General features: G+C 36.5%; 1 protein-coding gene across 1 annotated transcript in view; it reads left to right on the forward strand.

Moving 5' to 3' along the window:
• Positions 1-26,531, forward strand: part of CHM (CHM Rab escort protein) — a 236,319-nt gene that overhangs the window by 174,648 nt on the left and 35,140 nt on the right. Inside the window, exon 12 of the mRNA XM_081563843.1 lies at positions 5,473-5,569. Within this exon, the coding sequence (XP_081419969.1) occupies positions 5,473-5,569 (97 nt within the window). The remainder of the gene's footprint in view (positions 1-5,472; positions 5,570-26,531) is intronic.

Here is a 26,531-nt window from a genome sequence, read left to right on the forward strand (position 1 = left end):
TTCAAGTCTTTTTTGACCCCATGGACTATAGCCCACCAGGCTCCTCTGTCCATGGGATTCTCCAGGCAAGAATACTGCAGTGGGTTGCCATGCCCTCCTCCAGGGGATCTTCCTGACCCAAGGATCAAACCTGTGTCTCCTGCTTGGCAAGTGTATTCTTTACCACTGATTACTCCTTAAGAATAAGGATGTAGATCCCTCAGGGGGAATGAGACAAGCTGGGACCTGGGACCCTTTGCGGCAGTGCTGCAGTGCTTGCACCTGGACACACCTCTCCTTGATCAGCAAAATACAGAGAGACTAAACTGTGTGCATACACAGTTGGGGCAAATTCTGGACCCAAAAGATACAAAGAAACCAATAAACCCAACTGCCACTTTTGAAGAGCCTGGGGCAAACACAGGATGTTGGAGCAAAAGCAGGGTACTAAGCATGCTCCCTGCACACAACAGAACATAGGGATGGGCGAGCAAAACACCTAAGCCACTTCTCTGGCCACATCTTCTGCATTGCAGGTGGATTCGTTACCACCGAGCCACCAGGGAAGCCTGCAGTTACAGATACAGACAGATAAATAGGAAGGGCAGTTCAGCATGGCAAATGTGAACAAGAAGTTGTAAAATCATAGCATTCATCACACTGTCCTGTAATTGCCAGTTTACTGTCTATCTCCCAGTAAACCATAAGCTTTGTGAATGGGTCGAAGAGTGACAGGCAGAAAAGTAAGAGAGCAAACAAAGACACTTCTGAAGAAGCTAAGCTGGGAAGAGTAAGAGAGAGGAAAGTGATCTCTGCTGAGGGATGTGGAAGTGAGGAGGGCATTTCTTTGAAGTGTTAGAGTATATTTCAACTGATGTGAATGGGGCCAGCAGAGGAGAGGCTGAAGATTCCCAGAAGAAAAGGAGGATAATTGATACAGCAAGGTCCAGATAAAAGCTAGGGGGGGATGGGATTCAGAGAATAGGTGAGAAACATTGTCCTTAGATGGGATATGTGACACTTTGAAATAAGAGGGTGAATGCATGAACACCTTGAGCTGCATGCAACAAATTCTGGTAATTCCTTTTTCATTTTTGTTCTGTTACAGATATTTTCTAATTTTCCTTTTTATGGCTTCTTGGATACACTCATCATTTTAAAATGGACATTTAATTTCCAAATACATGTTTTTTAAAATTTTATGTATTTATTCGTTTATTTTTCGCTGTGCTGGGTCTTTGTTGCTGCTTGTGGGCTTTCTCTAGTTGCGGTGAGTGAGGGCTACTCTCTAGTTGTGGTGCATGGGTTTCTCATTGGTGTGGCTTCTCTTGTTGTGGGCCATGGGCTCTAGGGTACAGGCTCAGTAGTTATGGTGCATCGGCTTAGTTATCCTGCAGCATGTGGAATCTTCCCAGACCAGGGATCGAACCTGTGTCCCCTGCATCGGCAGATGGATTCTTAACCACTGGACCACCAGGGAGGTCCTACATGGGGTTTTTAAAGTATCTTTGATATTAATTTCTCATTTATTCTCTGCTTTATTTCTGCTTTATTCTCTGCAATCACCTTGTGTGTTTTTTCAGTCTTCTAACTTCATTGAGGCTTTCAGTGGCTAAGTCAAAGATCTCTCTTGGTAAATGTCACATTGTGCTTAAAAATATGTGGCTTATTTCCAAATATCTTTTGATATTGATTTCTGGCCTATTTTCACAGTGATGAGAGAAGAGACTCTGTGTGATTTTAATACCTTTAGACTATAAAATTTTTGCACCTTGTTTTATGTCCCTGGATATGTTCCAGTGTCTGCTAGTTTATAGTCTGAGGGAACTTGAATAGAATTTGTATCTTGCTGTTGTGTGAAAATTGTATAAATCTTAATTATGGTGAATTAGTTCATGGTGCTTTTCCTTCCACTTTTCTGTATATTCATTTTCTTAATTTTTAAGAGATTGATATTGAAGCTCCAACCAAAAATCTTAATTTATCTACTTAAATATTTGTAATATAAAGTAGAACTGTATGTAACTTTGTATTTTCCATGTCTCCTATAAATGTGTTATCATTCTTTCATAATTTAAAAAATAAAGAGAAAAAAATCAAACTAACACAGAATAAAAATTTTTTAAAAAGGGAAAAAAAGAGTGAATCTGGGAACATTTGTAGACTTGGGAGTTCCCATCCGATGGGTTCTATTTACTTTTTAAAATTACAAGGTGAGGTCATCTCCTGAGAATGGGGGTGTGACTGTGGGAATGGGTCAGAGCTCAAGGAAAGGAGTAAAATAATCACAATGGAAAGTGCCATTTTTTATTTCCTGTATCTTTTTTTTCTCTTTTTGAATTTTTGATCATAAATAAATTGATGAGATGTAGAGGAAAGAGTGGTGTGATCACTCAGCTAGAGCCAGACATCCTAGAATATGAAGTCAAGTGGGCCTTAGAAAGCATCACTACAAACAAAGTTAGTGGAGGTGATGGAATTCCAGTTGAGCTATTTCAAATCCTAAAAGATGATGCTGTGAAAGTGCTGCACTCAATATGCCAGCAAAATTAGAAAACTCAGCAGTGGCCACAGGACTGGAAAAGGTCAGTTTTCATTCCAATCCCAAAGAAAGGCAATGCCAAAGAATGTTCAAACTGCTGCACAATTGCACTCATCTCACATACTAGCAAAGTAATGCTCAAAATTCTCCAAGCCAGGCTTCAACAGTATGTGAACCATGAACTTCCAGATGTTTAAGCTGGATTTAGAAAAGGCAGAGGAACCAGAGATCAAATTGCCAACATCTGATGGATCATCGAAAAAGCAAGAGAGTTCCAGAAAAACATCTATTTCTGCTTTATTGACCATGCCAAAGCCTTTGACTGTGTGGATCACAACAAACATTGGAAAAGTCTTCAAGAGATGGGAATACCAGACCACATTATGTGCCTCCGGAGAAATCTGTGTGCAGGTCAAGAAGCAACAGTTAGAACCATACATGGAAAAACAGACAAGTTCTAAATTGGCAAAGGAGTACTTCAAGGCTGTATATTATCACCCTGCTTATTTAACTTATGTGTAGGGTACATCATGTTAAATGCCAGGCTGAATGAAGCACAAGCTGGAATCTAGATTGCCGGGAGAAATATCAATAACCTCAGATACACAGACCACCCTTATGGCAGAAAGCAAAGAACTAAAGAGCCTCTTGATGAAAGTGAAAGAGGAGAGTGAAAAAGCTGGCTTAAAACTCAACATTCAGAAAACGAATATCATGGCATCTGGTCCCATCACTTCATGACAAATAGATGGGGAAACAATGGAAATGGTGACAGACTTTATATTTTGGGGCTCCAAAATCACTGCAGATGGTGACTGCAGCCATGAAATTAAAAGAAGCTTGCTCCTTGGAAGAAAAGCTATGACCAACCTAAACAGCATATTAAAAAGGAGAGACATCAATTTGCTAATAAAGGTCCATATAGTAAAAGCTCTGGTTTTTCCAGTAGTCATGTATGGATGTGAGAGTTGGACTGTAAAGAAAGCTGAGTGCCGAAGAATTGATGCTTTTGAATTGTGGTGTTGGAGAAGACTCTTGAGAGTCCCTTGGACTGCAAGGAGATCTAACCAGTCAATCCTGAAGGAAATCGATCCTGAATATTCATTGGAGGGACTGATGCTGAAGATGAAATTCCAATACTTTGGCCACTTGATGTGAAGAACTGACTCATTGGAAAAGACCCTGATGCTGGGAAAGATTCAAGGCAGGAGGAGAAGGGGACAACAGAGGATAAGATGGTTGGATGGCATCACCAACTCAATAGACATGACTTTGAACAAGCTCTGGGAGTTGGTGATGGACAGGGAAGCCTGCCATGTTATAGTCCTTGGGGTCGCAAAGAGTTGGGCACGACTGAGTGACTGAACTGAACTGAACTGAGAGGAAAGAGTAGGTGTTGGTCTAGGTAAATTTTATCAAAGGGTTATTCAAGGATTGAAGGAATTACCTTTTGATGGTTTTTATAATCTCTCTGTGATTTAAGATATTTACCTTTTCAAGAGTTGAGACAGAAGACACTGTGGTAGGGGGTCACTGATTATACGTGATAGTTTTTGGAAACAAAAGAAGTACTTAGATGTTGGTCCAATCCTTAAGATACCTTTTCAGTTATATATGTTTTTAGTCATAATTGTTTGATAATAATTATGCAACATTAGGAGCTTCCCACGTGGCACGGTGGTAAAGAATCCTCCTGCAATGCAGGAGATATAGGAGATGTGAGTTGGATCCCTGGGTCAGGAAAATCCTGAAGGAGGAAATGGCAATGTACTCCAGTATTCTTGCCTGGAAAATCCCATGGAGAGAGGAATCTGGTGGGCTATAGTCCACAGAGTTGCAGAGTCGGGCATAACTGAGCACGCATGCACACAACATTAGATCTATGTTTTAGTGTCTCCTCTCTCTTTAGTGCTTCAGTACAACATGTTTCATTATAGCAGCAAAAGGAGTTGAGGAATATGGAAAACACATTTTTTGAGACACTGTAAATCTCCAAACGTATATACAGGTAGTGATAGTAAGAAGGTCATGATTATCAAAAAAATTTTATTTTCAGAACTTAAAAGCATTTCCTCTGTTGGCTATCATTATGATGTTGCCAGTCAAAATCTAAACATAATGCTCACAGGTAAAAGTACAAGTAGGGCTTTACTTTTTGGCAATATTTCCTATACAAAACAATATATTTTCCACAGATTGAAGATTAAATTGAGAATTGGTATTGAAGCTTTTGGTTCTGTAGAGAAATATTTACCTGACAGTTATTTAAAGTTTTTTAAATATAAAGCCATATAGCATACTAGTGGTGCCTAGCACAGCATACTGCATATTAATGGAGTCCTTAAATTAATTTGAAGCCATTCATTTTGAAATATTTTGGTATTTGTTTAGCTGTACTTTGGTATATGTTGACATATGCTATGCTTATTTCAGTATCTTTGCAATTTGGTTTTTTTTTAGGTTACATTTCAAATTTTTAGTACTCTATAACTTCTACTTTTAGCCATTATGAATAATCAAAATTAATTTAATGTACTGTAATTGGAACAATGAAGTGAATACAATTCAGAAATAATGAATTGTGCCTTTATTGTGCCTTTTGGTGGGGGGCACAATAAATTGTTTAAACCTTTGGAACAAAATGAAGTAATTAATCACAGCTTTTGAAAGTATGTAGTAAGTGAAGGATTTAATAAACATTAAAGACGTTTGAAATATTTATTGTCCATGAATTTCAGGACTGCAATATATATCATGTATAAATATATCAATAATGGGCCACACGTGCATGCTTTATGTTTCAAATTTTGTTCTAAAATTCATTCCTACCAGCTAAAGTTTTTTTCAAACATCAGTGAGTGTTTGAAAAAAGGCACTCAGTTTGCTCTAATGATAGAAGAATGAAAATGAGATCTAACAGCTATGTCTGATATTTTGTTTCTGCTTTTTAGATTTCCATTTTGACAGTGCCAGCAGAGGAACCAGGAACTTTTGCTGTTCGAGTCATTGAGTTATGTTCGTCGACAATGACATGCATGAAAGGCACATGTAAGCACAATAGAGTCTGGTAGTTTGTCTTTTGTGTTTGTTTAGGAAATAAAGGGGGACAGCTCTTCTTACGGTTGTCAGGATTGTATTAATAGAGTTTTGCTACATATATATTTTTTTAATTCATAGTATTTGTTCACATCATGTAAGTCATACAATAAGTCATTTCATACCTTCTCCTTGCCTCTGAACATTTCTAAAACTAAATCTTCACATGCACCAGTGTTAAGCTATCTATCTGTTCTTCTACCTGTGTGTATCAAAATTTCTGTCTCAACACTGTCAGATATCATGCCGCCTACAACATATTTCTTAAAAATGTTTCAGTAAGTAAAATAAGCAAGTGTACATTGGCTATCACTATGCCTAGACCTAAACTGTGTATTCATAGGGATTATTAAGGAACATTCCCGATTTGAAGTATTGATAATCTTACTGCACATCCAATGAAACAAGACAATATTAACTGAGTGCAGTGTGCTCTCGTAGGCATATCAGGGTAGCTGAAGATGAATACAACATAGGCCCTGAACTTGGGGGACTCACAGTCTAGTGGGACAGATATGACAAATATAGAAGTAGTTGTAAGGGGCAGATTATTAAAATATCACAAGAGAGGTACTAACAAATTAGACTCTAGATATTCTTGGAAGGAAAACATAACAATATCATTAGCTACGATTATTTTAAATTATGTAAACTTATATTGAGTTTTACTGCAGCTGTTAACATGAATTATGAAAAGCTAAAGACTAATCTGATTTGACCTAGTCAAGGAATATTTGACTATGCTTACAAGTGTAGGACTATCGCTTCCTAAAAGATGGTAAAAACATGGTCAAACAGAGAAGTGGGAGTGTGATGCCAACAGGGAGAGGGAAGCAAACTTACCCAATATTGCTATAATCCTAAACTTCCATTTGAAAAAGTAGCTCAAGTTTTTCTCCTTTTATAGTGGTATAGGTAATCTTTACCATATTATTTTTCCCCTGTTACTTTAGCCAGTTGTTTTTGTGTGTGTCAGTTTATCTGTGTTAGTATCTTAAATATAAAACTACATTCATTTGGGATTTTCTAAATTGCATTTATTTTATGTTTGTGAATATTTTTAAAAATTTATTTTTATAGATTACTTTTCAATGTGAAATATTTTATATTCCCAGTCTTAATAATATATATTCACTGTTGACAATTTGGAAGATGTAAAAAAGAAAAGTAAAATTACTGTAATCCTTCTCCTTAGAAATGATGAACACTTGATTATGTTTGTCTTTTTTTAGATGTGTATGCATATATATTTTCATTAAAATGCAATACTATTTATGTACTGTTTTATAACCTGCCTTTTAAAAAGACTTTAATACAGCAAAAATCTTTTTGTAATTCTGTGATATAATTTTCAATGATTGTGGATATGCCATTTTTATTTAATCCCGTGACATTGAGATTGTTTTGAAAAATTTTACTTAATAGTCTGATAAAATCTAGCCATCTTTATAAGTAAATATTTATGAATATCAATTATTTTTTGTAAGGTTTTTTTTGATTAGAATTATTGGGTCAAAGTAGATTTTTTAAAATTTTGGAATAATTATGGATTCATAGAATTTGCAAAGATAGTACACAGAGGTCCCATGTATCCTTCATCTAATTTTTTCCAATAGTTACATTTTACTAAATTATAGTGCAATATCAAAACCAGGAATTTGACATTGGTACAATGTGTGTATGCTTTTGCTATATACATAATGTTTTTTGGTTTTCTCTCAAGTCTACATTCAAGATTTTTCTCCTTAGTCTTTGATTTTTAGAATTTTGATCATGGTGTGTCTTGGCATTTATTTCTTTGGATTTATTCTATTTGGAATTTGTGCAGCTTCTTGAGTCTGCAGGTTTCTGTCTTTTTTCAAATTGGTGAAATTTTTGTCCTTTGTTGCTTTGAGTATTTTTCAGCGAACACTCTTTCTCCTTCTGGGACTTCTTTGCCATGTCTATTAGATCTTTTCTTTTTTTTAATTAATTTATTTATTTTATTGGAGGCTAATTACTTTACAGTATTGTAGTGGTTTTTGCCATACATTGACATGAATCAGCCATCGATGTACATGTGTTCCCCATCCTGAAGACCCTCCCACACCTCTCCCCATCCCATCCCTCAGGGTCATCCCAGTGTACCGGTCCTAAGCTCCCTGTCTCATGCATCGACCTGGACTGGTGATCTATTTAACATATATAATATACCTGTTTCAATGGTATGCTCTCAAATCATCCCACCCTCAACTTCTCCCACAGAGTCCAAAAGCCTGTTCTTTACATCTTTGTCTCTTTTGCTGACTCATATATAGAGTCATCGTTACCTTCTTTCTAAATTCCATATATATGCATTAATATACTGTATTGGTGTTTTTCTTTCTGGCTTACTTCATTCTGTATAATAGGCTCCAGTTTCATCCACCTCATTAGAACTGATTCAAATGCCTTCTTTTTAATAGCTGAGTAATATCCCATTGTGTATATGTACCACAGCTTTTTTATCCATTCGTCTGCTGATGGACATCTAGGTTGCTTCCATGTCCTAGATATTGTAAACAGTGCTTTGATGAACATTGGGGTACATTTGTCTCTTTCAATTGTGGTTTCCTCAGTGTGTATGCCCAGCAGTGGGATTGCTGGGTCGTATGGCAGTTCTATTTCCAGTTTTTTAAGGAATCTCCACACTGTTCTCCATAGTGGCTGTACTAGTGTGCATTCCCACCTACAGTATAAGAAGGTTCCCTTTTCTCCACACCCTCTCCAGCATTTATTGTTTGTAGACTTTTTGATAGCAGCCATTCTGACTGGTGTGAGATGATACGACATTGTGGTTTTGATTTGCATTTCTCTGGTAATGAGTGATGTTGAGCATCTTTTCATGTGTTTGTTAGCCATCTGTACGTCTTCCTTGGAGAAATGTCTGTTTAGTTCTTTGGCCCACTTTTGGATTGGGTCATTTATTTTTCTGGAATTGAGCTGCAGGAGTTGCTTGTGTACTTTTGAGATTAATTCTTTGTCAGTTGCTTCATTTTCTATTATTTTCTCCCATTCTGTAGGCTGTCTTTTCACCTTGCTTATAGTTTCCTTTGTTGTGCAAAAGCTTTTAATTTTAATTAGGTCCCGTTTGTTTATTTTTGCTTTTATTTCCATTACTCTGGGAGGTGAGTCATAGAGGATCCTGCTGTGATTTATGTCAGAGTGTTTTACCTATGATTTCCTCTAGGAATTTTATACTTTATGGTCTTACGTTTAGATCTTTAATCCATTTTGAGTTTATTTTTGTGTATGGTGTTAGGAAGTGTTCTAGTTTCATTCTTTTACAAGTGGTTGAGCAGTTTTCCCAGTACCACTTGTGAAAGAGATTCTCTTTTCTCCATATTGTATATTCTTGCCTCCTTTGTCAAAGATAAGGTGTCCATAGGTGCATGGATTTATCTCTGGGCTTTGTATTGTGTTCCATTTATCTATATTTCTGTCTTTGTGCCAGTACCATACTGTCTTGATGACTGTAACTTTGTAGTATAGTGTGAAGTCAGGCAGATTGATTCTTCCAGTTCCGTTCTTCTTTCTCGAGATTGCTTTGGCTATTCGAGGTTTTTTGTATTTCCATACAAATTGTGAAATTATTTGTTCTAGTTCTCTGAAAAATACTATTGCTAGCTTGATAGGGATTGCACTGAATCTATAGGTTGCTTTGGGTAGTATACTCATTTTCACTATGTTAATTCTTCCAATCCATGAATATGGTATATTTTTCCATCTATTTGCATCATATTTGATGTCTTTCATCAGTGTTTTATAGTTTTTTATATATAGGTCTTTTGTTTCTTTAGGTAGATATATTCCTAAGTATTTTATTCTTATCGTTGCAATGGTGAATGGGATTGTTTCCTTAATTTCTCTTTCTGTTTTCTCATTGTTAGTGTGTAGGTATGCAAGGGAATTTGTGTGTTAGTTTTATATCTTGCAACTTTACTATATTCATTGATTAACTCTAGTCATTTTCTGGTGGAGTCTTTAGGTTTTTCTATGTAGAGGATCATGTCATCTGCAAACAATGAGAATTTTGCTTCTTCTTTTCCAATCTGGATTCCTTTTATTTCTTTTTCTTCTCTGATTGCTGTGGCCAAAACTTCCAAAACTATGTTGAATAGTAGTGGTGAGAGTGGGCACCCTTGTCTTGTTCCTGACTTTAGGGGAAATGCTTTCAATGTTTTACCATTGAGGATAATGTTTGCTGTGGGTTTATCATATATGGCTTTTATTATGTTGAGGTATGTTCCTTCTATGCCTGATTTCTGGAGGGTTTTTATCATAAATGGATGTTGAATTTTGTCAAAGGCTTTCTCTGCATCTATTGAGATAATCATATGGTTTTTATCTTTCAATTTGTTAATGTGGTGTGTCACATTGTTTGATTTGCAGATATTAAAGAATCCTTGCATCCCTGGGATAAAGCCCACCTGGTCGTGATGTAGTATCTTTTTAATATGTTGTTAGATTCTGTTTGCTAGAATCTTGTTCAGGATTTTTGCATCTATGTTCATCAGTGATATTGGCCTGTAGTTTTCTTTTTTTGTAGCATCTTTGTCTGCTTTTGGTATTAGGGTGATGGTGGCCTCATAGAATGAGTTTGGAAGTTTACCTTCCTCTGCAATTTTCTGGAAGAGTTTGAGTAGGATAGATGTTAGCTCTTCTCTAATTTTTTGGTAGAATTCAGCTGTGAAGCCATCTGGTCCTGGGCTTTTGTTTGTTGGAAGATTTCTGATTACAGTTTTGATTTCCATGCTTGTGATAGGTCTGCTAAGATTTTCTTTGTCTTCCTGGTTCAGTTTTATAAGGTTATGCTTTTCTAAGAATTTGTCGATTTTTTCCAAGTTGTCCATTTTACTGACCTATATTTGCTGATAGTAGTCTCTTATGATCCTTTGTATTTCTGTGTTGTCTGTTGTGATTTCTCCATTTTCATTTCTAATTTTGTTGATTTGATTCTCCAGTTTTTCCTTGATGAGTCTGGCTAATGGTTTGTCAATTTTATTTGTCTTCTCAAAGAACCAACTTTTAGCTTTGTTTATTTTTGCTATGGTCTCCTTTGTTTCTTTTGGGTTTATTTCTGCCCTAATTGTTGATTTCTTTCCTTCTACTAAATCTGTGGTTCTTCATTTCTCCTTTTTCTACTTGCTTTAGGTGTAAAATTAGGTTATTTATTTGATTTTTCTCTTGTTTCTTGAGGTTAGCTTGTATTGCTATGAACCTTCTCCTTAGCACTGCTTTTAGTGAATACCGTACATTTTGGGTTGTTGTGTTTTCATTTTCATTTGTTTCTATGCATATTTTGATTTGTTTTTTGATTTCTTCTGTGATTTGTTGGTTATTGAGAAGCATGTTATTTAGCCTCCATATGTTAATATTTTTTTCCCTGTAGTTGACATCTAATCTTACCACTTTGTGATCAAAGAAGATGCTTGAAAAGATTTCAGTTTTTTTAATATACCAATGCTAGATTTATGGCCCAGGATGTAATCTATCCTTGAGAATGTTCCATGTGCACTTGAGAAAAAGGTGAAATTCATTGTTTTGGGGTGAAATGTCCTATAGATACCAATTACGTCTAACTAACTGGTCCATTGCATCATTTAAAGTTTGTGTTTGCTTTCTACTTTTCTGTTTAGTTGATCTATCCATTGATGTGAGTGGGGTGTTAAAGTCTCCCACTATTATTGTGTTACAGTTAATTTCCCCTTTCATTCTTGTTAGCATTTGCCTTACATATTGCAGTGCTCCTATGTTGGGTGTATATATATTGATAATTGTTATATTTTCTTCTTGGATTGATCCTTTCTTCACTATGTAGTGTCCTTTGTCTCTTTTCACGGCCTTTATTTCAAAGTCCATTTTATCTGATATGAGTATTGCTACTCCTGCTTTCGTTTGGTCTCCATCTGCAAAAAATATCTTTTTCCAGACCTTCACATTCAGTCTGTATGTGTCCCTAGGTTTGAGGTGAGTCTCTTGTAGACAGCATATATAAGGGTCTTGTTTTTGTATCCATTCACCCAGTCTCTGTCTTTTGCTTGGGGCATTCAACCCATTTATATTTAAGGTAATTATTGATAAGTATGATCCCATTGCCCTTTATTTTCTTGTTTTGCTTTTGAGTTTATACACCCTTTCTGTGTTTCCTGTCTGGAGAAGATCCTTTAGCATTTGTTGAAGAGCTGGTTTGGTGGTGCTGAATTCTCTGAGCTTTTGCTTGTCTGTAAAGCTTTTGATTTCTCCTTCACATCTGAATGAGATCCTTGCTGGATATAATATTCTGGGTTGTAGTTTTTTCTCTTTCATCACTTTAAGTATGTCCTTACGTTCTCTTCTGACCTGAAGAGTTTCTATTGAAAGATCACCTGTTATCCTTATGGAGATCCCCTTGTGTTATTTGTTGGTTTTACCTTGCTGCTTTTAATATTTGCTCCTTGTTCTTGATCTCCATTAATTTGATTAATATGTGTCTTTGGTTGTTTCGCCTTGGGTTTTTCCAGTTTGGACCTCTGGGTTTCTTGGACTTGAGTGGCTATTTTCTTCCCCATTTTAGGAAAGTTTTCAACTATTGTCTCCTCAAGTATTTTCTCATGGCCTTTCTTTTTGTCTTCCTCTTCTGTGACTCCTATGATTCGAATTTTGGTGCGTTTAACATTGTACCAGAGGTCTCTGAGGTTGTCCTCATTTCTTTTAATTCTTTTTTCTTTTTTCATCTCTGCTTCATTTATTTCCACCATTCTATCTTCCACCTCACTTATCTTCTCTTCTCCCTTGTTATTCTACTCTAGGTTCCCTCCAGAGTGCTTTTGATATCAATTATTGCATTATTCATTATTGATTGACTCTTCTATATTTCTTCTAGGTCCTTGTTAAACATTTCTTGCATCTTCTCAATGCTTGTCTCTAGTCTATTTATCTATAACTCCATTCTGTTTTCAAGATTTTGGATCATCTTTACTATCATTATTCTGTATTCTTTTTCAAGTAGACTCCCTGTCTCCTCCTCTTTTGTTTGTTTTTGTGGGCATTTATCATGTTCCTTTACCTGTTGAGTATTTCTCTGCCTTTTCATCTTGTTTATATTGCTATGTTTGGGGTGGCCTTTCTGTATGCTGGAAGTTTGTGGTTCCTCTTTATTGTGGAGGTTGCTCCCTGTGGGTGGGGTTGGAGGAGTGGCTTGTCAAGGTTTCCTGATTAAGGGAGCTTGCATCTGTGTTCTGGTGAGTGGAGCTGAATCTCTTCTCTCTGGAGTGCAGTGAAGTGTCCAATAGTGAGTTTTGCAGTTTCTGTGGGTTGGGCATGTCTTTGGGCATCCTGTACTTTAATGCTCAGGGCTGTGTTCCTGTGTTGCTGGAGAATTAGCCTGGTATGTCTTGCTGTGGAGCTTGTTGGCTCTTGGGTGGAGCTTGGTTTCAGGGTAGGTATGGAGGCTTTTGGATGAGCTCTTGTCTCTTAATTTTCCCTGGAATCAGGAGTTCTCTGGTGTTCTCAAGTTTGGATTTTGCCTCCTGCCTCTGGCTTTCAGTCTTATTATTACAATAGCCTCAAGGCATCTCCATCCATACCGCACAGATGATAAAACATCTAGGTTAATGGTGAAAAAATGCTCTACAGTGAGGGACACTTAGAGAGGTTCAAAGAGTTACATGGAGAAGAGAAGAGGGAGGAGGGAGATAGAGGTGACCAGGAGAAGAGGGGAAGTCAAAAGGAGAGAGAGCAGTCAAGCCAGTAATCACACCCCTAAGTGAAAATGGATACTGAAGATTAGATTATTAAAGGTACAAAATTGATAACAAATACCAAAAAGCAAAGATTAAAAATCTAGAGTAGAGGTTAGACTCTGAAAAATACAATATTAAAAATATAAAACAAAATCAATCAGAAAAATTACCCAAAAAAATATATGAAATTTACTTTAAAAATAGGTTATTTTTTTTGCAATGTAATAGTAGCATATAAAAGTGATAATTAAAAGCGTAATAAAAAACTTAAAAATTAAGAAAAAATTTTAAAAATTAAAAAATGATAATAATAAAAATATATCTAGGAATTTCTATGGAGTTTTTGAAGGCAATGTGGGGTCAGTTAAGTTTCAGATAGTTCCTTGTTCCAGCTTATACTTCTTCTCAAGGTCTGTAGGCCCCTTCCATTGCTTAGTCAATGCTAACTACAGGGTTTTTATCTGTTGCACCTATCACTTCCAGAGCAGTTCCCTCTTCTTTGTTTATTTTGATTTTCTCTGTTTGCAAGTCTCTTCAGTGTCTAATTTCTGCCCTGACACAAGGTGGCAAAGATGGTCACTTATTTAGGCTCTCTTGCTCAGTTGTGTTGTGGGGAGGGAAGAACCCTGCAAACATATATCACTGACATGTGTGGGGAGTGCTCGGAGTGTATGGACCACACTGGTGTGTGTGCTTTCCTTGTCTGCACTGCTCAGCCTCCAGGTTGCTCTGCAGTGGAACTGTTCAAAGCAGGCCCTGGGTTGCATGCACTTCCCAGGTATAAGCTGCTCAGATTCAGGCTCTTGGGTATTCCACAAAGGCACAGACTCGGTTAGGAATGCATTTTGTGCCCTTCCCATGTCCAAGCAGCTCAGGAGACCAGGTGCTTGGCCAACGCACTGTCCCAGGTGGGCTGTGCATCTTAATCACCTCCTCGGTCCCAGCCTCTCTGTTTCCCAGACAGAGCAAGGGCGCTGTCTCAGGTGTGCCGTGTGTCTCCTCTGGGGAGCTGATCTCTGGCTGAGAGCCTCCTGGCAGATGTCAACCGTCCAGGAGCCCAGGAAGACTTGGGAGCAACTGTGAGCAACTGGGAGCCTGCTCACAGTTTGGTGGAGGATGCCATCTCTGGGGCCAAGGTTACATCTTGCCTTCCGGCTCTGGCTGTCACCCTCCTGCCTCTCTGCCTCCGTCAGTGGGGCGGGGCCGGTCTGTAGCCAGGTAGCTCTCCTTTGGTATTGGCTCAATCCTTGGTTCTGTGTGCGGGCCAGGCTACGCCTTAGGTTAGAGCTTATCACAGGAAAGTGTTCTCTCTCTATTTTTTGTTTTTTTTCTCTCTCTGGCTTTTCCACAGTTTGTGTTGCTATCTCAGGTTAGCTCCCTCAGATTCTCCTCAGGGCATTCAGGCTGGGTCCTTACCCTATCCATGCAACCCATGCCTCCCTGTTCAGCCCTTGCTTACTGGTTGCAGGTGTGAGCATTTGGGCTACTTCTCCGCTGGGGGTTGCCATTAGGAGCATATTCTATGGTTTGTTTTTTTTTTTCCTCTTGATTATGTTGCCCTCTAAGATCCCTAAACTCCCCACACACCCACCGCTGAAATGGTTTCCTGGTGTTTGGAAACTTCTCCTCCTTCCCATCTCCCTCCCTGGGATGGGTCTCCATCCCTAACTCTTTTGTCTCTCTTCTTGTCTTTTATATTATGTCTTACCTCCTTTTGAAGAGATTGGGCTTCCTTTCTGGGTGCCAGGTGTCGTCTGCCAGTGTTCAGAAGTTGCTTTGTGAAAGTTGCTCAGCATTCAGATGGTCTTTTGATGAATTTGTGGGGGAGAAAGTGGTCTCCTCATCCTATTCATCTGCTATCTTAGGACTTCCCTTGTCTATTAGATTTTTTCCTTATACTTCCACATGTCTCTGAGGGTCTGTTCATTTTTTTTATTCAAAAATATTTTGATACCTATTGAGAGAATGTACCCTGCTAGACACAGTGGATTATAGGAAGGAATATAGCCAAAGTGGTAGCAATACTACAGATAGTACAAAAGCAAGAAGAGTGCAAAGTACATGTATTTCTGTTCATGTTCATATAGTCTATTTTCTATGATTTGTTCATATTGTGCCATTTCTACAGTTCTAGTTTTAAGTTCAATGGTTCTTTCCTCTGTGCATTCCATTCTGCTGTTGAACCTATCCAGTATGTTTTAGAATTTTAATTATTATATTTTTTAGTTTAAAATTTTCTGTTTGATTCTTCTTTAAATCTACTTGGTGCTGGTGGAATGAATCAGGATTTTCAGAACTCTAATCAAGAAAGAGATATCAGGAGACTACTAATCCAAGATAGATTAAAACAAGAATTCATTATCATTACCAAGATGAACTGATGAGTGATGGTTGTGACTTTTATTTTTTAGAATACTATTGATGTTTTAATGTTCTTTTTTCCTGGATTGAAGGAATCTTTTTTTCTTAAGCTATCTATAAATTATAATGATTATATATATTTTGCTTTTGTAAACAGATATGAGCAATTTATCTTTTCTCAAAAAAAAAAAAAACAACTTTTCTACTTGTTTCCTAACGCTTTCTCTTTCTTTGCTGAGAATGTCATTTCATTTGTTTCCTGCATGTTTGTAATCAGTCACTGATGCATTTTTATGATGGCTACATTAAATCTTCAGACAAATACAGCAGCTGTATCATGCTGATTGTCTTTTCTTATTGAAGTTGAGATTGTCCTGGTTCTTGGTATAATGAGTAATTTTTTATTGCTACCCAGGTATTTTTGTTATATAATGGGACTTAGATCTTATTCTTAGGCTTCCTCTGACACTGTTCTGGTAGCAAAAGAGAGTGTTCCCTTGTTACCGCCAGCTGATAGTGGAAGTCCTGGTTCCCTGCTTGGCCCCTGCTGGCATGCAGAGATTGGAGCACTTCCTTATTACTGCTCAGTGATTGTAATCTCCAGTAGGCCTCACTGATTCCACCCTGGGTGGGAGGAGCAGCAGTGCCTCAATACTGCTCCACATGGCCTCAAAGACACCATGGGGACACGGTGTAGCTTCATTACTCAGGCATTGGTGGCCTCTTCTAACACCACCCCAGTGGGGCTGAGGAGCTGTCTTCTTTACTGCTGGATAGGGGTGAAAATCCAAGATCCCATCATGGTCTCTGCTGATATGGTAAAGGATGGGGGGATTGTTTCTCCTGGTAAGTCCTGGCTCCCTACTTGGCCTTCTTTGACACCACCCTACCAGGGATGTTGGGACACCTCATTATAACCTGGTGAAGAATGGAAGTCTACATACACTCCCCATTCAGGCACTAATGGTGAGTGTAGAGGTGGGGCCTTGTTTTTTTTCTGCGGTGTTCAGCTGGGGTAGAACAATTACTGTCTAAAAGTTTTCTGTCTTGCTAGGTTGCCCCTTTCCTGATCTTTTGACTAGAAGAGAGGCAGGCTTTTGTTGGGGCTTTGTTTGTCCAAGTCCACTGATGTTTCTGGGTTGCCAGTTTCTCTGGTAACTACTCTGGGATATATGAGGCAAAAAGAAAACTCAGTTCCTTGCCATTTTGTTCCTTTGGTGTCAAGGTCCCTTGCTGGTCCTCTTTATTTCTTTATTTCAGGATTTTCTTATGTTCATTTTATATATTATATCCAAGATTTTTAACTCTACTTAGCAAGACCAATAGAGAATGGTATCTTTATTCCATCTTTCTATAAATGAATGTCCCAAAGTTTCTGAAAGTTTCTGGAGTTTTTAGAGCTTTCTCCCGTCTTCCAAAAGTATATCAAATTACATATCCAATGGTAGTTTATAAGCAAACATGTCTGTTTCTCCAAACATACAAGAGCATTGTGTATTATCTTACCAAATCTCTATTGCCAGTTTTAAAGTAGAAAATGATATTTTGTTTAAATGTGTATTTAATAAATCATGAAGTTGACCATCCATCCTTTCGTAGTGTTTACTGGGTATTTATCCTTTTTCTGTGAATTACTTATTCATTTAATTTGTCTATTGTATTGATTATTCTTTTCTTATCACTTTATAAAAACAATGTAAACATTAAGGGTAAAAAAGAAAAATAATAAAAATAAACATTCATGAAAAGATGCTCAACATTGCTAATTATTAAAAAAAATGCAAATCAAGACTACAATGAGGTATCATTTCACACTGGTCAGAATGGTTATCATCAAAAATTTACAAGCAGTAAGTGCTGGAAAGGGTATGGAGAAAAGGGGACCCTCTTATACTGTTGATGGGAATGTAAACTAGAACAGCTACTATGGAGAGCAGTATGGAAGTTCCTTAAAAAACTAAAAATAGAGCTACCATATAATCCAGGAATCTCACTCCTGGGCATACCTGGAGAAAACCACAGTTTGAAAGGATAGATGTACTCCAGTGTTCATTGCACTACTGTTTACAAAAGCTAGAACATGGAAGCATCCTAAATGTCCACTGCTGGAGGAAGGGACAAAGAAGGTGTGGAACATATATACAATGGCATATTACTCAACCATAAAAAAGGAAGGAAATAATGGCATTTGAAGTGACATCGATGGACCTAGAGATTGTCGTACTGAGTAAAGGAAGTCAAAGTCAGATAGAGGAAGACAACTATCATACTGTATCACTTAAATGTGGAATGTAAAGCAATGGTACAGGTGAACCTATTTACAAAACAGAAGTTAAGTCATGAAAGGTTGTTACTGAACCACGAAAGACACTGGGATTCTTGGCCTCCGGAGGAGAAGAATTCAGTCCAGGGCCAGAGACGAGGCTTGATCGCGCAGAGCTTTTGTGTAATACAGTTTTATTAAAGTATAAAAGAGACAGAGAAAGCTTCTGACATAGACATCAGAAAGGGGCAGAAAGAATACCCCCTTGCTAGTATTAGCAGTGGAGTTATATACCTTTTAATTAGTTATTACAGTGAATCAAAAGAATGTCTCAAGTTTGTGAAAATTTTACCAGACCCACTCCCATAATATACATTCTGAGATAACAGGATTAGTCAGAAGGTTTTCAGGAAGGAGAAACTGTCCTCAAGCAGGATACATTGTTGGTGTATAATCCCTAATACAGAGTTTAAATTGAGTTGTGTAATTGACTAAGACTAAGGAATGTACACAAAAAAAGTTTGTCCTTTCCTCCTCCTTGAGAATTCTAGATCTCTATCTCCACTTCGAGAGCCCCAGACCCCTTTCTCCTCCTTGGGGACCCTGGACTTCTTATCAATCTGCCTAGGGATTGACTCTCTGTCACAGATGTAGAAAACAAATGTGGGGGCGTTGGTGGAAGTGAAAGTTGCTCAGTCATGTCCAACTCTTTGTGACCCTATGGACTATACAATCCATGGAATTCTACAGGCCAGAATACTGGCGTGGGTAACCTTTCCCTTCTCCAGGGGATCTTCACAACCCAGGGATCAGACCCAGTTCTCCCACATTGCAGGCAGATTCTTTACCAGCTGAGCCACAAGGGAAGCCCCATGGGGCAGGGGGGAAGGGAGAGGATAAATTGGGAGATAGAGAGTAACATATACGTATTGCTATATATAGAATAAATAATAAATAATAAGGACCTACTCTATAGCACATATCAATACTCTGTTAATGCCCTATATGGGAGTAGAATTTATAAAAGAGTAGATATATGTGTATGTATAACTCACTTGGCTATACTGCAAAAACTAACACAACATTGTAAATCAACTATAAGCCAATAAAAAAATTAAGTTAAAAAATAAAAAGTAAGCCTGATAATTTCACCATAGGAAATTAAAATAAACAAACATTAAGGGTATCAACCCTTTGTCTTATGTGTTGCAAGTATGTTTCTTGGTTCACTAAGCATTTTTTAAAGCATGGGTTAAGTAGAGGGCATTACCCTAGGTCTTGGGAATAAGGCAGAAAGTGATAAATAATTCATGATCTCCAGAAGCTTTAATTTTATGGGGGAAGAGCAAAGCAACAACAAATAAGCTAAAAATGAAAACAAAAACACAGTAAGCAAAGCACAGTAGCGTAAACTAAGGATGCAAGCAATGAATATTAAAGGGAGGAGAGGCCATTGTGGTCTAAGATGATCTAGGAGTTCTTCAAGAAAATTATGGAACATGATCCTCACCTTAAGAATGGTATATAAGAAACTTTGTGGTTTCATGTTAAGTATAATGATAATATAGTTTGCTTATATAAGTTTTATGTTATCAGTAAATTTTTTGAACTAATTTTGTATTGTGAGGGATGAGCATATTTGTATGGGTTTATATATACATATGCACACACATATGTGTGTATTTATAGGTACATCAGTGTATTTATAGGTAACAAATTCCAGAGAATATATGCCAAATAGTGGTTATCCACTAAATGATGTTTAGTGAATGTTTAGTGGATAAGAGTGATTATCCCTGAATGATGGGAAGACAGGTAAACTAACTTTTAGGTTTTTTTATTTGTTTACCTTGATTTTCTGATTTTTCTACAGTATGAATTAAAAACAGATTTAACTGATTATGTCACAAGGATAAAGGATCGTATAATAGTATGACCAAAATTGAGCATACTATACCAGATTTCTTTATAATTTTGATTGTGTACAATTGAATCCACAGTTTGAAGTGTTTATTTCCAGTCTGCTACAATACAGATCGAACACCCTCAATGGTCCAGATTTCACATGTATGTGAAAAAGCCACCTGTAAGGTTTGATGATTTATAGTTTAGTTGTTTAACAGAGACGGAAATGGCAACCCACTCCAGTACTCTTGCCTGGAAAATCCCATGGATGGAGGAGCCTGGTGGGCTACAACCCATGGAGTCGCAAAGAGTCGGACACGACTGAGCGACTTCACTTCACTCACTTTAACAGTGAAATACTTTAAAGATACATTGTTGATGAGCAAATTAGCTTGTTTGTAAGACATACTTATAAAAAAATTATGGCTTCTAGAGAAAAAATAGAAATTGTTTAGTATAAATTTAAGTCGTTTTGAATTGAAATATAGTTGATTTGTAATGTTTCATAAGTTCAGCAAAGAGATTCAGTGATCCTTTTTCAGATTCTTTTCCAGTATGGGTTATTACAAGATATTGAATATAGTTCCCTGTATGATACAGTTGGTCCTTGTTAAGTCTTTTTTACTTTAAATTCTGGGTTTTATTAAAGTCTAACTCTAGTATAATCAATTCTTCATTAGCCATTGCAATCTATATGTGAAGATTTATTTTCCTTTTAATGATGTTATTGATTTCAAAAGTGTTTTTATCCATTTAAGTAAACATGAGAAGACAAAGGAATTTAAATTTGTCACAGATACTCTGCTCTTAGCTAAGGAAGATTTTATGTTATTTGTGAGCACATACTAAGTACTTGTTGACTAATTCTGGTACTGAATTCATTGTTACTCTGTTCAATATCTACTGCTCAAACTCTCATTGTTTTTTTTTTAAACCACTACAATATTGTAAAGTAATTAGCCTCCAATTAAAATAAGTAAATTAAATTTTAAAAAATCAAACTCTCATTCTTGAATTAGCACTAGCTTTCACTTTCTTCCCACTGAGAACAGGATAGACATTTTAGACTTGTTATAGTATAATTCATGGATGACCAATACTATGGTTTTCTGTTGTTCAGTTGCTTTGTACTTTATATTATTAGTTTGGTACAAAAGTAATTGTAGTTTTACATTGTTGAACTTTGCCATTTGAATTTGGAATACATTCTTAAATAAGTGTGGTTATGTTATACATCATTTTAGTGTGCATTTCTTGCTTTATGTTTTTTTGCTAATGACTTACTACTTGCTGTGTATTTTATATTTATTTTAGAACAGGGAAATGATGTTAGACAAAAAGCAAATTCAAGTGATTTTCTTATTCAAGTTCAAAATGGGTTGTAAAGCAGCAGAGACAACTCACATCAACAATACATTTGGCCCAGCAGCTACTAACGAACATATAGTGCAGTGGTGGTTCAGTAAGTTTTGCAAACAAAACAAGAGCCTTGAAGATGAGGAGCACAGTGGCTGGCTATTGGAGGTTGACAACAACCAATTGAGAGCAATCATCAAAGCTGATCCTCTTACAACTATACCAGAAGTTGCCAAAGAACTCAGCGCCAACCATTCTATGATAGTTTGATATTTGAAGCAAATTGGAAAGGTGAAAAAGATTGATACGTGGGTGTCTCATGAGCTGACTGCAAATCAAAAAAATTGTTTTGAAGTGTTCTTTTATTCTATGCAACAACAATGAACCATTTTTTGATTAGATTGTGACATGCAACAAAAACTGGATTTTATACAACCAGTGATGACCAACTCAGTGGTTGGGCTGAAAAGAAGCTCCAAAGCTCTTCCCAAAACCAAACTTGCACGAAAATAAGGTCATGGTCACTGTTTGGTGGTCTGCTATCTGATCCACTACAGCTTTCTGAATCCCGGCAAAACCATTACATCTAAGAAGTATGCTCAGCAAATCGATGAGATGCATCAAAAACTGCAATGCCTACAGCTGGCATTGGTCAACAGAAAGGGCCCGATTCTTCTCCGTGACAATGCCTGACTGCACGTTCCACAACCAACGCTTTACCAGTTGAAAGAATTGGACTACAAAGTTTTGCCTCATCTGTCATATTCACCTGACCTCTCGTCAACCAACTAACACTTCTTAAAGCAACTTGACAACTTTTTGCAGGGAAAATGCTTCCACAACCAGCAGGAGGCAGAAGATGCTTTCCAAGAGTTCGTCAAATCTTGAAGCATGGATTTTTGCACTACAGAAAATAAGTTAAAGAAACAAATGTGAAGATTGTAATGGTTCCTGATTTCATTAATAAAGATGTATTTGAATCTAGTTCAGTTCAGTTGCTCAGTCATGTCTGACTCTTTGTGACCCCACGGACTGCAGCACGTCAGGCCTCCCTGTCCATCACCAGCTCCTGGAGTTGACTCAAATTTATTTGAGTCTAGTTACAATGATTTAAAATTCACAGTCCAAAACCGCAATTACATTTGCACCAACCTAATAAATAGTATTCAATTGCTATATTGCATTCAGTGAAGTAGACATAAAATTCATTTTGTTATCTGTGTTAAAGACAATCGTAATGTTTTAGGCATTGTGTAATAAGCTAGAATATATAATTTTCTCAGTGTTTTCAATTTGTATTTTAGTTTTTATTTTTTATAAATCACATGCTCTATAGCATGTGATTTAATTCTTCACCTAATGCTGTGTCAGTACTGTAGCAGCACCATAGTCCTAAGTATGTGGCAAATACTTTAAATTCACTTTCACCTTTTAGTCTCTTTAACGTTTTTTCATGGCTTATATTTGGCTTGATTTAGAATTGTAAAACCATAAGTGTGCATTGAAGTCATATGGTATGGGGATGGTGTATATGAAAGGTACTTGCAAGGCAACTAAATAGTTTAATTAACAAGAAAGATGCATTCTAATGATACAGTATTATGTTGCAGTTGAGAACAATCTAGGTTTAAATCCCAGCTCTTTCTAGTTTGATTGACTTTAGGCAAGTTACTTAACCTCTCTTTACCTCAGCTTCCTCATCTGTAAAATAGGGATGATGGAAGTACCTACCTCTGGATTGGTATCAGAATCAAATTCATGTGAATAGTGTATGGCACTTATAAGTGCTCAATATATACTACTTTTCACTTAAATACTCATCACCAGAGTTAGAGAGAACTCTAGGAACCATAGAGATGTGTTCCAAAACTTGGACACATGTCTTGGTGAGCTGAGCCAGTGATTATCTTGCATTTGTTTCAGAATAATTTCCTACTCGAGGCTTCCCAGGTGGCACTACTGGTAACAAAAGAAAACACAAAAAAACCCACCTGCCAATGCAGAAGACGTAAGAGATGAGGGTTTGATCCCTGGGTCAAGAAGATCTCCTGGAGAAGGAAATGGCAACCTGCTCCGGTATTCTTGCCTGGAGAATCCCATGGCCAGAGAAGCCTGGCGGGCTACAGTCCACAGAGTTGCAACAAGTTGGATATGACTGAAGTGACAGCACAGCACAATATCCTAGTCAAAAAGTAGACTTCTGACCTGTGTACAGACCAGAAATGGCTAGCAGAGATACCATCTAAGGAAACTGGGAATACCTTTTGTTCAAAATGAAAATATTTTAGGTGATTTGTTAAATGAATTTTCATTACAATGAAATTGATGCTAAATAGGAAAAGTTTGAGAGCCAGTTAGAAATATCCATTAGCTTGTAAATACTGGTCAATATTACATTATGTATTTAATACCCAGTAGGGTGCTGTAATCTCCACAAATACTTTCTTTTGAAATGTATCCTTTTAGGATTGAAATTTATTAGGGTTGACGTTTTTAAATAATAACCTTCCTAGCATGTTTCACACATTTCCTTCACCATACTGTACTGAATATATGAAACATTTAACCTTTCTCTTTTCTCTTTTTTGGTTTTCTGGTCCCAACTGTTTTCTTTTTTTAAGTTTTTATTGGAGTATAGTTAATTTACAATGTTGCGTTAATTTCAGTTGTACAGCACAGTAAGTCAGTTTTATATATATATATATATACATATATATATATATATAAACATATATTCACTCTTCTTTAGATTCTTTTCCCATATAGGCCATTACAGAATATTGAGTAGAGTTCCCTGTGCTATACAGTAAGTCCTTATTAGTTATCTATTTTATATATAGTTGACCTTTTTCTTATAATTTAGGAATATTATGAACATTATTTATTGTACTTCCTTGTAATCTAGCAATGTCCTTAAGGCCTGTTGAAGTACTTAGATCTACTTGTTCCTATGCTAAATGGCCCTGTTCTGTCAAGCATTTATCATTTCTTGCATCTACATTTTGTATGTCTTCCTCCAGCTGTTTTCATGCAGCTGTCAGGATGTTCTTTCTGGCAGCTCTTTCCACTGACTTCCCTTCCCCCTTATTTCCTACTTGGAATCTGCAGAGGGCCAAAAAAGTTAGCCAAACTGGTCATGTTAGTCTGTGGGTGTTGTAGCATCTACCTTGGGTGCTGAAGCTTTTTTCTTTTTTTAATGGGGGTGCACACTTCCTGTTTCTTTATGGTAGATAAAAGACTTCTGAATAAATGAGGTATTACTGTAATTGTTATATAAACAGAGGTCAGTATTGGCTAAGTGTATTTGATACACTGATAGCAAATCTAGGTTAGTCTAGTTATTTTATCTTTTTAAAGTAGTAATGTTACATTTTTCTAAAATCTATAAGTCAATTTAACTTCCCTTCCCTACAGATAATTTGGTTCAAGTTTTAAGTTTGTTAAATATTTGAAATTTACTTATTGTGTTTTTCAAAGGTAAAGTATATTTTTTGTATACATAGTGCATCTTTCAGAACATCTTACATCTTTATTTTCTACTCATCCTTCCTTATATCCTAAATGAATCTAATTATTTTCTTTTAAAATAATTTGTAAATGTGTAAAACATCATCTCTGTAGCCCTTCCATTTGACAGTTTCACACTCTTTACAGTGCTTATTCGTATTCTAACCAGCTTAAAAAATCTCTTTTTTATAAATAATCCATCAGTAACAGCTGTCTTATTCTGAGATTTGATCTTACAGGGTGTTATTTATCTGTGACATTATTATATATTTATGAATACGTAGTGTGAATATATATACATATATGTGTTTGATATATATGTGTATACTTGATAATCAAGAATTTTATGTAGGTAGTTACTTATTCAGTCATATCAGACCCTTTGCGACCTCATGGACTGTAGCCCGCCAGGCTCCTCTGGGATTCTCCAGGCAAGAATACTGGAGTGAGTTGCCATTCCCTTCTCCAGGGGATCGTCCCTACCTGGGGATCGAACCCAGGTCTCCTGCATTGCAGGCAGATTCAATGTAACCTGAAACTTATTACTCACTTGACAATACTTCCCATGTAATTCTGCATTCAAAATTAACCTAATTACTGTAATATCTCTCTTTGGGATTTTTCAGGGGCCCTCTGAAGCATCCCAAAGTTAGCTAGAAGTCAAAAGTGCTTCATTAGAATGATTTACGAAAATTTTCAACAAATATCAAAAAGATTTGGAACTCTCGGTCAGATAGGATTATTGGTCATTGTGAAACAATAGCTATTCACTTAACCAAAGTAACAATAAAGGATTTCAGAACAGATCATTTAAGAGATAAAGAAACTTAAATCTATTATCAAAGGCAGTTCAGCATCTGAAGAAAAGATGTCTTCTTCACAGAGAGAAAAGCCAAATTCAATTTTTTGCACCAGCTTACTTTTAAGCTCATTTAAAGATAAACTTAATTAAATTTATTTTAAACTTAGTCAGTCCTGACCATGCACAAAACTCTTTTCTTAGGGTCCACTTTCCACAAACCTTCTTACCACTTTCTGCACCCATTACTTTGTTCTCCCATCTTGAAAGAGCCACCTGTAAGTCAGACCTACTTCCTTTTCCCCTCATAAAATCCAATTCCATTCCTCATACCTTTTTTACTGAAAACATACATCCTATTTTCTTTAAGCAACCAAGAACTGACATTTATATTAGCATTCTGTAGATTGGTGAGCATAAATATCAGTGATAATTTCTATAAATATTTGCTTTCTTAAAGAGAAAATCTCAAGATGGCACCAAACATTATTCATTAATAGTCCCAAATCTCTTTAGATTCTCTGTAAGAGAAAATTAATGTTTAGTAATGAATATTTCAAACTCTTATTTTATTTGGAAATGACCTAGCTATTCAATATACTTCTCATCACTTAGTTTACCACAACCCTAAGAAATTCAAGTTACCTCAATCTGGAGAGACTATTTTAGACAGACATTCCTAAAGCATAATTATATTTAATAGAGTTTACCTAAAAGTTCATATCTTATTTGCATTTTTTAGAAGTTTCTGTACTTGAGGTACTTTCTTTGTTGACAGTCTTGTAACAGATATAATAATATTTAACATATAAAACCTAGGCACAATAAAAATATAATGTTAATGATTCTTAGACATATCTATATTAGATCAACAAACAAACATTAATACCAGTTATTTAATACTGAATATTTCCTAGTTCACATGAACCTGAAATTCATTTAGGTTAATTTCTCTTGTGTTTAGAATTATTTGATTTAAAA

This window comes from Giraffa tippelskirchi, chromosome X (genome assembly GCF_054371585.1).
Source record: "Giraffa tippelskirchi isolate mGirTip1 chromosome X, T2T-mGirTip1v1.2.pri, whole genome shotgun sequence".
NCBI lineage: Eukaryota > Metazoa > Chordata > Mammalia > Artiodactyla > Giraffidae > Giraffa > Giraffa tippelskirchi.